Genomic DNA, 12,440 nt, shown 5'->3' with positions numbered 1-12,440 from the left:
GGCGTTTGCCAACCTTGCAACCTGAAGATATTGCAGAGGTTGATGGTCTGTTTCCAGACAGAAAGGTCGTCCGTACAGGTACGCTTCGAACTTCTGGATGCCCCAGACAATGGCGAGACACTCGCGTTCAACCGTTGCATACGCTGCCTCGGCCGAGGTCAGCTTACGGCTGGCGAAGCAAACAGGGTGCAAAAACCCCTCTGTCTCCTGAAGCAACACTGCCCCAAGTCCCTTCCCTGAAGCGTCTGTCCTCAGCACGAAGTCCTTGTTCAGGTCTGGTAGTCGGAGAATAGGCTGACTGGTGAGTCGCCTCTTCAGGGTGTTGAATGCGGAGCTGCATTCCTCAGTCCACACTACAACGGTCGGTTGTAGTTTCTTGGTAAGGTTGGTCAGTGGTAGAGCGATTTCGGCAAAGTGCGGGATGAAGCGTCTGTAGAAGCTGGCTAGGCCCAGGAAAGACCTGACTTCTCTCTTCGTGCGCGGTGGCTCCGCCTCCCGAATCTTCTGGATCTTGTCGTCCTCTGGAACGAGCAATCCCTCGCCGACAACATGACCCAGGAAAGACAATTCCCGAAATCCCAAGTAGCACTTGGACGGTTTGGCTCCCAGATTTCCGTCCTTCAACCTTCCGAACACGTCGCGCAGGGCGTCGAGATGTTCAGTCCATGTCTCTGTCGCGATCAGCACATCGTCGATGAAACTGCTGATGTCCTCGCGCTTCAATGGTTCCAAAAGTTTCCTCATCATGCGAGTGAAGACGGCACCTGCATTCTGTAGACCAAAAGGCATGACTGTCCACTGGAACTGGCCGAATGGAGTGGTAAATGCAGTCTTTGGGCGATCTTCCTCGGCAACTGGAATTTGCCAGTATCCCTTGGTGAGGTCTAATTTTGAAAAATACTTGGCCTTGGCCAAGTGACTGAAGAGGTAGTCCACATCAGGCATGGGTTCCGCGTCAAACGCCGTAATCTTGTTCAGCTTCCGGTAGTCGACACAGAACCTGACGCGTCCATCCTTCTTCTTCACAAGCACAATTGGTGAACTGTAGGGAGAGTTCGCTGGCTCGATGACGCCCAACTTCGTCATGTCGGCGATTTCCTTCCTGACCACCTCCTTCTGGGCATGAGGCATGGGATACTGCTTCGTCCTCACTGGCTGCTTCTCCAGCAAGTCGAAGGTAAACTCCTCTAGATGCGTCTGAAGTGGTATGTCTGTAAGGACCCGTGCTGCATCCTTCAGGATCTCTTGCAAGTCCGCCTGCTGGTCGTCCCCAAGATCAGGTGAGATGTGCACGTCCGTGTGATCCTCACTAGCCTCCAGCGGACAAACTGGTACACGTCCTCCTCCCTGTTCTTCCGTTGTCTCGTCCATCACGACAGCAACTGCTTCTGTCACTTTGTCCTTTTCCCCGTAGGCAGTCCTCTCTATGTAGGCGCGCAGCAGGTTGGCGTGGTACAGGCGTGCTTTCCCGTTCATGACGATCCTGTAGTCGTTCTGGCCCACTTTCGCTGTCACCTCAAAAGGTCCTTGCCACTGCAGTTGTAGCTTGTTGTGTTTGACAGGTAAAAGTAGCAACACCCGTTCTCCAATCTTGAAGCTGCGCGGCCGTGCCTTGCGGTCGAATCCTCGCGCGTAACGCTGTGCTGCTCTTCCCAGGTTCTCTTGAGCCAGTTTGCAGGTCTCTTCAATCCTGTTCCTGAGTTCTACGATGTAGGTCGCTGTCGTCTGCACCTCCTCGTCAGCTTCTTCGTCCGTCCAAGCCTGACGCAGGATAGCCATGGGACCGCGTACCTGTCTGCCGTACAACAACTCAAATGGGGAAAAGCCCAAGCTCTCCTGAGGAACCTCGCGGTATGCAAAAAGCAATGCTGGGATGTACCTGTCCCACGTGCGTGGTTTCTCCTGAGCTAGTTTCCTCAGCATGGTCTTCAAGGTGCCATTGAACCTTTCCACCAGTCCGTTGCACTGAGCATGGTAAGGAGTGGTGAAGTGCTGCTCCAGTGATAGCAGTCGTGCTGCCTCCGCCATCACTCCTCCCGTGAACTGCGTGCCTCTGTCGGTGAGTACCTCTGATGGAATTCCCAGCCGGGACCACATAGTAACCAGAGCCTCAGCTACTCGCGTGGCTTCAATCGATTTCAGAGGGATCGCCTCTGGGTATCGAGTAGCGTAGTCCACCATGGTCAAAATGTATCTGTTTCCGTCCTCAGACGCAGGCAAGATGGGCCCGATGATGTCCACTGCCACCCGACGAAAGGGTTCGTCGATGAGCGGCATCTTCTCTAAGGGGACCTTCCTCACCCTTCCTTTGGCAACCACCTTCTGGCACTTATCGCAGGACGCACAGAAACGTCGGACATCCGTGCAGATGCCTGGCCAGTAAAAGTGGCGCCAGACACGATCCGTGGTCTTCTTGGTACCAAGATGACCTCCCAGAATCGAGTCGTGTGCCGTTGCCATGACACCCTCGCGAAACTCGCGAGGCACGACAACCTGTTTGAATGTACCTTCTTGGTTGCTGAACTCCCGGTAGAGCAACTTCTTGTCCCTGAGGAACTTTGACCTCCCATGCTTCCCGCTCAGCTTCACCTTCCCCGACTTCGCGTGCTCCCGAGGAGTCGCTAATGTCGGATCAGATGCCTGAGCCTTCGCGAGAAGCGCGGGGGTCACGTTCCCCAGGGCAGCTCGTGCAGCAGGTAGGGGTTTGAGAGGTTTGTCCTCTCGCTCCGCCTGTGCCCGCGTGAGCACTGAAATGACGTCGGGAGACCGATAAACGGGAACCTCCCTGGTGACGCCGTCCACAAACTGAACCCGGTTTCCAATGAGCAGGTCGCATGGAGGATCGTCCATGACGACGGCCACAATGGTCCCCGTGAACAACGGTGTTACGACCTTGATCACTGCCGTGTTCAAGTCGTAAGCGTGAGATGCCTCGGCCATTCTCACCCTGATGCTGTCTCCTGTGTAGGCCATAGCTGGAACTAGACTCGCCCGAACCACTATCATGTCTGCCCCTGTGTCCCGCAGACCTTCGCCCTTCACTCCGTTAACGTAGACGTTGCAGTGGGGCTGGAAATGTTTCCTGGAGCACGGAACGCAGAGTTGTGGAATTGTGCATGAGCTCGTGACGTCCCTTAACTCCTCACTGCCAACAAAGTGTACGCCCTTCTGGTCAGCCTGTCTCCTGTGGCAGTCCTTCTTCACGTGGCCCCGCTTGTTGCAGTAATAACACTGGATGTCAGTTCTGGAACTTGATCCTTTGTGTCCCTGATCGTCCTTCCCGTCCTTGGGTCCTGAAGAACCTGAATTTCCCGATTTTCCCGGCCGTGAGCCTGAAGATTTGCCAGAGATCGCCTGGGCGTCCTCGTGTACTCTGATCCAGTCGGCTGCCTCCTGAGTAGTCTTTGGCTGGTGTTCCTGCACGAAGGTCACCACCTCAGGTCGCAGGCTGGACATCAGTTGTTCCATGACTATGAGGTCGGCAAGGTCGTCGACGGTCCAGTTCTTCTCGGCCATCTCCACCCAGCGCCGCAGGTAGAGATTAAGGCGTGCCACAAACTGATGGCTCAGCTCGCCGCTCAGTCTCTTGCTGTTACGCAGACGTCGTCTGTAGGCTTCCGCAGTCAGGTTGAAGCGCTGGAGTAACGCCTTCTTTAGTGCCTGATAGTCTCTCGCCTCGTCGTCATCCAAAGCGTTGTAGAGCTGCAATGCGCGTCCTTTTAAGCAGGTGCTAAGGCGGCTAGCCCACGTGGCCTCTTCCCACTTCTGGTCAGATGCAATGCGCTCAAACCGGCGTAAAAAGTCGTCGAGCTCGTCCTTGTCATCGTCGAACGTCGGCAGTCTCGTACGGTCGGCAACAAACGTCGGCGCGCTAGCCTGAGTAAGCGTACCCTTCTCGGCCTGTAGCCTAGCTAGCTCTAGCTGGTGATCGCGTTCGGCATGTTTGTCCTGTCTGTCACGTTCGGCCTGTCGTTCCTGTCTCTCAAGCTCGTCTTTCTTTTCTTGTCTGTCTCGTTCGGCCTGTCGTTCCTGTCTGTCAAGCTCGTCTTTCTTATCCTGTCGGTCAAGTTCGGCCTGTCGTTCGGCCTGTCGTTCCCTTTCTTGTCTGTCTCGTTCATCTTTCTCTTTCTTTTCTTGTCTGTCTCGTTCATCTTTCTCTTTCTTTTCTTGTCTGTCTCGTTCATCTTTCTCTTTCCGTTCTTGTCTGTCACGTTCGTCTTGTCGTTCCTGTCTCTCACGTTCGGCCTGTCGTTCTTGTCTGTCAAGCTCTTCTTTTCTCGTCTGTCGCTCTATGTCTTCCTTACGTTCTAACTCCTTGCGCTTAAGCAAACTACGCGCTCTAACGCGTGCGTCTCGCTCTGTCTGTTCCTCGCTACCAGGAGTCTCAAAAGTTAATCTCTTCGTAGGAGATCCCCCTGTAGCCATGGTTAGTTTAGCAAAGCTTTATCACAAAAGTAAGTCTAACGCAGCTATAGCTAGAATACGCGGTGATGAAATGGATACAAAAATCCAGCAACCGGAAAATGCAGAAGAAAAATCCAAACGGTGTAGAACAAAACGCGTGGCCTACTTTATGGCTGCTTTTTGCGGTGAAACAAAGTGTTTCCCACAGCCGTGGCCTACTTTATCGGCTGCTTTTTGCGGTGAAACAGAGTGTCTCCCACAGCCTTGGTTAGGACAGAAGTCCTCGGACCCTTCCCCCCCAAAATTCCAACAAAGTCAAAATATGGAGAAAAATCCAAGTAAAACAAGACGGTAGAAATGTAACCTGTTACAGAATGCGAAACAATGTAGAGAAAACTGAGTAAAACGAGTAACAAATCCGCTAACCCCGCTCAGCTCTCTGCAACGGAAAACTATGAACGTACAACAACAAAGATTCACAAACAAAGGAAAGGGAAGTAATCACAGTTAGCGCATACAATAGCTTACAAATTACAATTTACATTTCCTGCAAGATGTGAATCGCTTAAGGTGTGGTATATGATCAAAACTATACAAAAAAGGGTAGCACCAAGCAGAAAATAAGTCGAGCACTGACAAGATTATCTGCTCTTAGTTATCCTTAATTGGTGGGTCTTTATCAGTTGGAAATTAACTGAGTAAATCCCGGCTTGGCCCCCATGTGTCACGTTTCAATATATCACTTAAGGTGATTATGAACCGGTTAATTACTACTAATTAACTAACCACACCACGATCCACTCTCGCAGTCATACAATTAAATAGAGTCAACAAAAGTATAAGTTTCAGACGCCTGTTTATGTATAAACTCGCCACCTCCCTCGAGCCTTCACTCAAAATATGTTCCTTTTACGTTCTCAACACGTAAAAAACCCGTGATCACTGACAAAATGCCAGTAGTATATAGAAAATTATAGTAACACGCTGATCCCGTGTAAATACAGTCAAATGAGAATGTTCTGTTCAAAAGCTCTAGTTCATGCAGGGGTCACACCCCACGTTGTCACTACTCCAATGAAATCACAGATAAGAAAAGACAACGGTGGTCAACGGGGTGCGTAAGACACGGTGCACTTAGCTTTCTTTCTGTATGCTGGTTAGCCGGTATGCTGGTTAGCCGGGTTGCTGGTTAGCCGGTTTGCTGGTTAGCCGGTTCGCTGGTTAGCCGGTTTGCTGGTTAGCCGGTTAGCGTAGCTTCCTCAGGTCCCAGCTCCAACGTCTGCAGCTAGCAGTGTCCCGCCAAAGGCAGCCGTGCAGCGGTTACAGGAAAACGAACCCGAAACGAAGGCTGCAAACAGAAAGCATCGGTGCACTAAACATGTCAGCTACCCCTCACCCACCACCTTAAAACATGTCATCTTTAAATACCTCATCGAGCACGTGGGCCTGCACAAAACGGACTTTTTACAACAACAAAACAGTCATTTTCCGTCCTTCTCTCCCTATCTGCAAAAACCATATACAGATTAGTATTTTAGCGTCACAGAGAGTAAATTATGCGCTAACCTGGAAAGAACAACAGAGAGTATTTCATTCCAAAACACAGACTCATCAACAGCGTTAAATAATGATTTATTACCTCAAAAGCCTATGATTGTACTCTCAATGGAAGCAAAGTCCGCCTCCTCCCTGGAACAGCCTCTGTTCGTCAACAGTGACCAAAAACCTCCAGAACCCCTTGTCGAATCCTTATGCGAAAGCCATCGCCGACGAAGGAATGTTGACGACTTGTCCTCAGCAAAATATGTGGCAGTGTGAAGGAAATAACCGGTGGAAGCTCCCCTAGAGTGCCGAATACAATATTCGGTGAAAAACCATCATACTCTAGAAACTGTGTATTAGATCCTTCCCCTTCTGCCGCTGGGTGTCAAGTGCGCCGCCCTTATGTCTCTCCCAGACAACCTAGCCAAAAATACGTGACTGACCTTGTCACAAAACCAGTCCAGCTATACACAATTCTGCCTCCCAAGCAGAAAAAAGACACGAGAAACTCAATCCGTGAAAATCCCGTGCGCGCTGTCAGCGAAAAACCGTCAGCCCTATGACAGCAAAAAAAACCCACTGTGAAACTCGTGCGCTACAAAACATCCGTGCTCATTGAGCACTGTCAGCAAACTCTGCTGTAGCCCAATATCACGTACAGGCGCTTTCTATCATAATCGACCAAGAACAGGCACTCCACCGAGTGACACTTTCCTGGTCTCTGTCACCCGATCGTGACAAACAGTGAGAAGACGGAGGCCCTTCTCGTTGGAACACGACAGAAGATTGCTTCCCTCACTGTGACCGACCTCCAGCTGGATGACGCGACTGTTCCATTCTCCCCTGCTGTCAAGAGCCTTGGCGTCTTTCTCGACTCCACTCTCTCCATGCAGACACACATCTCCTTCATCATCAAGACCTGCTTTTTCCACCTACGACGCATCGCCTCCATCCGTCGCTACCTCACCCACGACGCCTGTGTCAAGCTGGTTGTCTCCCTCATCTTCAGTCGTCTGGACTACTGCAACTCCCTTCTGGCCGGCCTCCCCGCCTCATCCATTCATGGCCTACAACGAGTCCAGAACGCCGCTGCCAGGCTGACGTTGAGGAACACGAAGCGAGACCACATCACCCCCCTACTTCGCTCCTTGCACTGGCTCCCTGTCAACACCCGAATCTCCTACAAACTGTCCACTCTGGTCTACAAGTGTCTCAACGACTCTGCTCCCGAGTACCTTCAATCTTCCCTGGACCTGTACACCCAGCCCTCCGACCGTCCCCTTCGTTCTGCTGCTGACCCTCTCCGCCTCCACATCCCTCGCTCGAAACTCGCATCTGCTGGTCAGCGTGCATTCCCCTCCGCGGGCCCGTCCGTCTGGAACTCCCTGCCGCTTGAGCTTCGTCAGAGCCCCTCTCTTGACGCGTTCAAGAGTAGGTTGAAGACTCAGTTCTTCCCGTAGCTGGCTGCGACTTTCATGCTCGACGTGATGTGTTGTGCCCCAAAAGACATTCTTGTGCTGTGCTCTGTGAGAGGTGTTTTCTTTGTGCTTAATATTATTTTGTTTGGACCTAGCTATTGATGTGTACATCGTTGTTAAACAGTTGTTTGTTCTATGTTTACCAGGGTTTGCTAGTGTGTGATAGGGTGCGTGTCCGTCTGAAGATGTTAGTTTCTTTGTTAGTCCTATGTTGACAACTCTTTGACAAGCGCTTAGAACTGTACCCACGGAATACGCGCTATATAAGCTTCATTTTGATTTGATTTGATGATTTGATTTGATTAACAACAGCATTAACGCAGAAGAATGATTAGGTAATGGAATGTTTAATTGTTGACAAAACAAATGTATTCCTTCATGACTTTTGGCGACGACATTGCCTTGCCAGAGACGGAAAACATGAGCAGATACGTTTAGTTCACCTCATTACAATTGTCCGTTTGTCACTTTACAGAACGTGCTTGTGAATGTTTTGTTTTGTCAACAATTAATAAACGTTACAATACATTTGCTGAGTAATCTTGTCTTTTTACATTTAGTCAAGTTTTGACTAAATGTTTTAACGTAGAGGGGGGAATCGAGACGAGGGTGTGGTGTATGTGTGTGTGTGTGTGTGTGTGTGTGTATGTGTGTGTGTGTGTGTGTGTGTGTAGAGCGATTCAGAGAAAACTACTGGACCGATCTTCATGAAACTTGACATGAGAGATCCTGAGTATAATATCTCCAGACGTTTTTTCTTTTTTTTGATAAATGTTTTTGATGACGTCATATCCGGCTTTTCGTGAAAGTTGAGGCGGCACTGTCACGCTCTCATTTTTCAACCAAATTGGTTGAAATTTTGGTCAAGTAATCTTCGACGAAGCCCAGACTTTGGTATTGCATTTCAGTTTGAAGGCTTAAAAATTAATTAATGAGTTTGCTCATTAAAGTTGCCATTAAAATCGATTTTTCGCAAACAGATTTAAAATTGATTGCATCGTATTCTTCATCACATTCTGAATCTAAAAATATATACATGTCATATTTACTCTTAAAATGTGATCACAATTAACGAAAATAGATTAATTAATCTTACGATTAAAATTTAAGAAATCGATCCAAAAATGATTTCATCTTATTCTTTATCATTTCCTGATTCCAAAAACATATAGATATGATAGGTTGTATTTAAAACAAGCTCAGAAAGTTAACAAGAATACAGAAAAGCGCGCTTTCCTGCTTAGCCCAATACGCTACCGCGCTAATCTGGCGTGTCCATATCACTACGTTTTGCACGTGGGAGGTGAGCGATTTCCTTCACGCAGGGATTGACGAAGCTGTGCTGTCTTGGTGAAAAAATACAGTGCGTTCAGTTTCATCCCGTGAGTTCGACAGCTTGACTAAATGTAGTAATTTCGCCTTACGCGACTTGTTTATTCTGAATTGGAACGTTAGCCATCTGTTTTTGGATTTCAGCAACACCAATACCAACCACAACCACAACCAAACCCACCACAACCACCACAACAAAAACAGGACCAACAGCAGGAACAGGACCAACAGCAGGAACAGGACCAACAGCAGGAACAGGACCAACAGCAGGAACAGGACCAACAGCAGGAACAGGACCAACAGCAGGAACAGGACCAACAGCAGGAACAGGACCAACAGCAGGAACAGGACCAACACAGATAACGACCACAACTACAAGTAAGAGCTTCACTAAGCATCGAAAGTCTTGCGACTCCAACCAACGTCCGTCCGTGGACAAAAAAAACTTAACGTTGAGGTTATCTCAGATGTTTTTCAAGCTAGACCTCTGAAACTTTGCACACTTTTAGGGTTTGATTAGCTCACGACTTGACCTAAGTGTGATTGACCCTCGTATGAAAACAGTACTGTCGTCTGGGAAACCGTTTGCAGTATTCTCAGTGTTGAAGAAGTTGTACAGAGAAGAAACGATAAAAGCGGTAGAAATGAAAACCATGTGTGCATTTTTTGGCTTTTGGAGGGACGATTGCGAGTTTGATTCCGCTCGTGCCATGCTCCAAAGCGTATTACATTCAATCTTGCAAGCCATGTGTGCATTTTGGGGCTTTTGGAGGGACGATTGCGAGTTTGATTCCGTTCGTGTCATACTCGGAAACGTGTAACACACAATCTTGCACACGTTTGCTTTAGTAGCGGCAAAGAAGGAAAGCGTGAGACATACTGTCTTACTATCTGTTCTATAATTATACATGGTGTTTCGTTGCAATGAGTGTGCAAATACTGAGTTATATCTCTACGGCTTGTTGTCTCAATGTGTGTGTGTGTGTGTGTGTGTGTGTGTGTGTGTGTGTGTGTGTGTGTGTGTGTGTGTGTGTGTGTGTGTGTGTGTGTGTGTGTGTGTGTGTGTTAACAGTAGCTTTTTTTCTATTTTTGGTTTGTTTGTTTGTTTGCTTAACGCCCAGTCGACCACGAAGGGCTATATCAGGGCGGTGCTGCTTTGACATATATAACGTGCGCCACACACAAGACAGAAGTCGCAGCACAGGCTTCATGTCTCACCCAGTCACATTATTCTGACACCGGACCAACCAGTCCTAGCACTAACCCCATAATGCCAGACGCCAGGCGGAGCAGCCACTAGATTGCCAATTTTAAAGTCTTAGGTATGACCCGGTCGGGGTTCAAACCCACGACCTCCCGATCACGGGGCGGACGCCTTACCACTAGGCCAACCGTGCCGGTCCCTTTTTGACTCACATGCGAAGCAAAAGTGAGTCTATGTACTCACCCGAGTCGTCCGTCCGTCCGTCCGTCCCCCCCGTCCGTCCGTCCGTCCGTCCGTCCGGCCGGCCGTCCGTCCGGAAAACTTTAACGTTGGATATTTCTTGGACACTATTCAGTCTATCAGTACCAAATTTGGCAAGATGGTGTATGATGACAAGGCCCCAAAAAACATACATAGCATCTTGACCTTGCTTCAAGGTCAAGGTCGCAGGGGCCATAAATGTTGTCTAAAAAACAGCTATTTTTCACATTTTTCCCATTTTCTCTGAAGTTTTTGAGATTTAATACCTCACCTATATATGATATATAGGGCAAAGTAAGCCCCATCTTTTGATACCAGTTTGGTTTACCTTGCTTCAAGGTCAAGGTCACAGGAGCTCTTCAAAGTTGGATTGTATACATATTTTGAAGTGACCTTGACCCTGAACTATGGAAGATAACTGTTTCAAACTTAAAAATTATGTGGGGCACATGTTATGCTTTCATCATGAGACACATTTGGTCACATATGATCAAGGTCAAGGTCACTTTGACCCTTATGAAATGTGACCAAAATAAGGTAGTGAACCACTAAAAGTGACCATATCTCATGGTAGAAAACTCAGAACTCAGAACTTTATTACATAAGGATAAAGGTTTTAGGCTTAGCCTAATCTTCCAACGAAAGAAAGAGCCGATAAGCACCATTGTACTTCCTATGTCTTGAATTAACAGCTTTGTGTTGCATGACCTTGGATGACCTTGACCTTGGGTCAAGGTCACATGTATTTTGGTAGGAAAAATGTGTAAAGCAGTTCTTAGTGTATGATGTCATTGCTAGGTTTAGCTGAAGGTCAAGGTCATGTAAAGGTCAAGGTCAAGCATGTGAGTCGTATGGGCTTTGCCCTTCTTGTTTCAATTGAGATTATCTTTCTCAAAGAAAGTTTATATGAAAGTGTGTGCGCTTGAAAATGGAGCCTGTCACCGACAATTTACAGGCAGTTTTATTGCGGCATTTGTATGTTTGTGCGTTTTGTTGTTGATTAGCCGCAAGGTGTAGGAGAAAAAGGCAAATACATTGTTATGTTCTTAAATCGAATCGCTTTGCGGCTTGAGTTCTTTAGTACGCGTTTCTTTGGTCCTGTAAAGTGAACACAAACACAACAAGAAATTCCTCCGAGGTAGGAAAAACACCCCCGTCAAAGGGAAATAACCTTCTCAGTTGGTGGCAGTGACTGAGTGAGAATGGTTATTTCCCTTTGACCATTAAGATGTCCCTATATAAGTCCTTGTAGAATCTTAATCCACCAATAACTCCCTAACCGTGTGTTTGACTGGTCCCACTTTTTGTAAGGACCGTCTCAGGAATGTATAGAACCTGTTCACCAAGTTTGGTGACGATCGGTCCGTTCATTCTTGAGATCTATATGCGAACACAAACAAACAAACAAACACATGGACCGAATCCTATACACACCCCTATACCGGGGGTGTAATCAAACACAAACACAAACACTGCTACTCTGTCCCTGCCTGTCTTTCTGTTTGTTTGTGTGTACGGGGTTTTTTCTCTTTTTTTTTCACCTGTGTGTTTTGAAGTAATGGCTAGCTAATATATGAAGACATTACCCTACAAGTTTTCAAGGTCTCTCTCTCCCTCTCTCTCTCTCCCCCTCTCTCTCACCCACTAGCACACACACACACACACACACACACACACACACACACACACACACACACACACACACACACACGCGCACGCACTACTGTATCCCAATTGATTCAAACTTACTTGTGGGTCCAAGAGATACTATTACTACGTTTCCACTGTAGGTGTGGTCAGATTGCCACCTCTCGACGTGCGACTGGGTAAACGTGTAAACACCAAAATCCGGGCATCTCGTTGCCAAACCAGCATTTGTTTGTTTGGTCCTCGGGGAGCACGTCACCTGTGCGGCCTCGGTCGATAAAGGTGAGACAGGCGATATGCTCCTCCTGGGACGAACACAAAATCTGGTCTGACCACAAGCCACCAAAAATCTGATATTGTTCACCTCATGTAGGTATAACCAACTCATTTTTCGATTCCTTCAGTTACAGGGTATTGTTTTTGTCTGTACTATTGAACAATCTTTTTAAAGTTGTAAGTCATTTAAATAAGAGGGGAACAGTAATTTTGTGTGAAAACATAATTATGTTGGATTCCAAGTCCTTTTGTGTGTGTGAGGGGGAGCAGGGGGGGGGGGGGGGGGGGGGGGGGGG

At 48.0% G+C, this 12,440-nt stretch overlaps 1 protein-coding gene across 2 annotated transcripts in view; it reads left to right on the top strand.

Annotated features, from left to right (window-relative positions):
• Positions 1-12,440, top strand: part of LOC138947449 (mucin-5AC-like) — a 34,297-nt gene that overhangs the window by 12,282 nt on the left and 9,575 nt on the right. For both annotated transcript variants that reach the window (XM_070318928.1, XM_070318927.1), the window contains exon 8: positions 8,901-9,134. In XM_070318928.1, the coding sequence (XP_070175029.1) occupies positions 8,901-9,134 (234 nt within the window). The remainder of the gene's footprint in view (positions 1-8,900; positions 9,135-12,440) is intronic.

The sequence above is a fragment of the Littorina saxatilis genome, linkage group LG14 (assembly GCF_037325665.1).
Source record: "Littorina saxatilis isolate snail1 linkage group LG14, US_GU_Lsax_2.0, whole genome shotgun sequence".
Taxonomy (NCBI): Eukaryota; Metazoa; Mollusca; class Gastropoda; order Littorinimorpha; family Littorinidae; genus Littorina; species Littorina saxatilis.
This window is presented reverse-complemented; position numbering and strand designations above follow the sequence as displayed.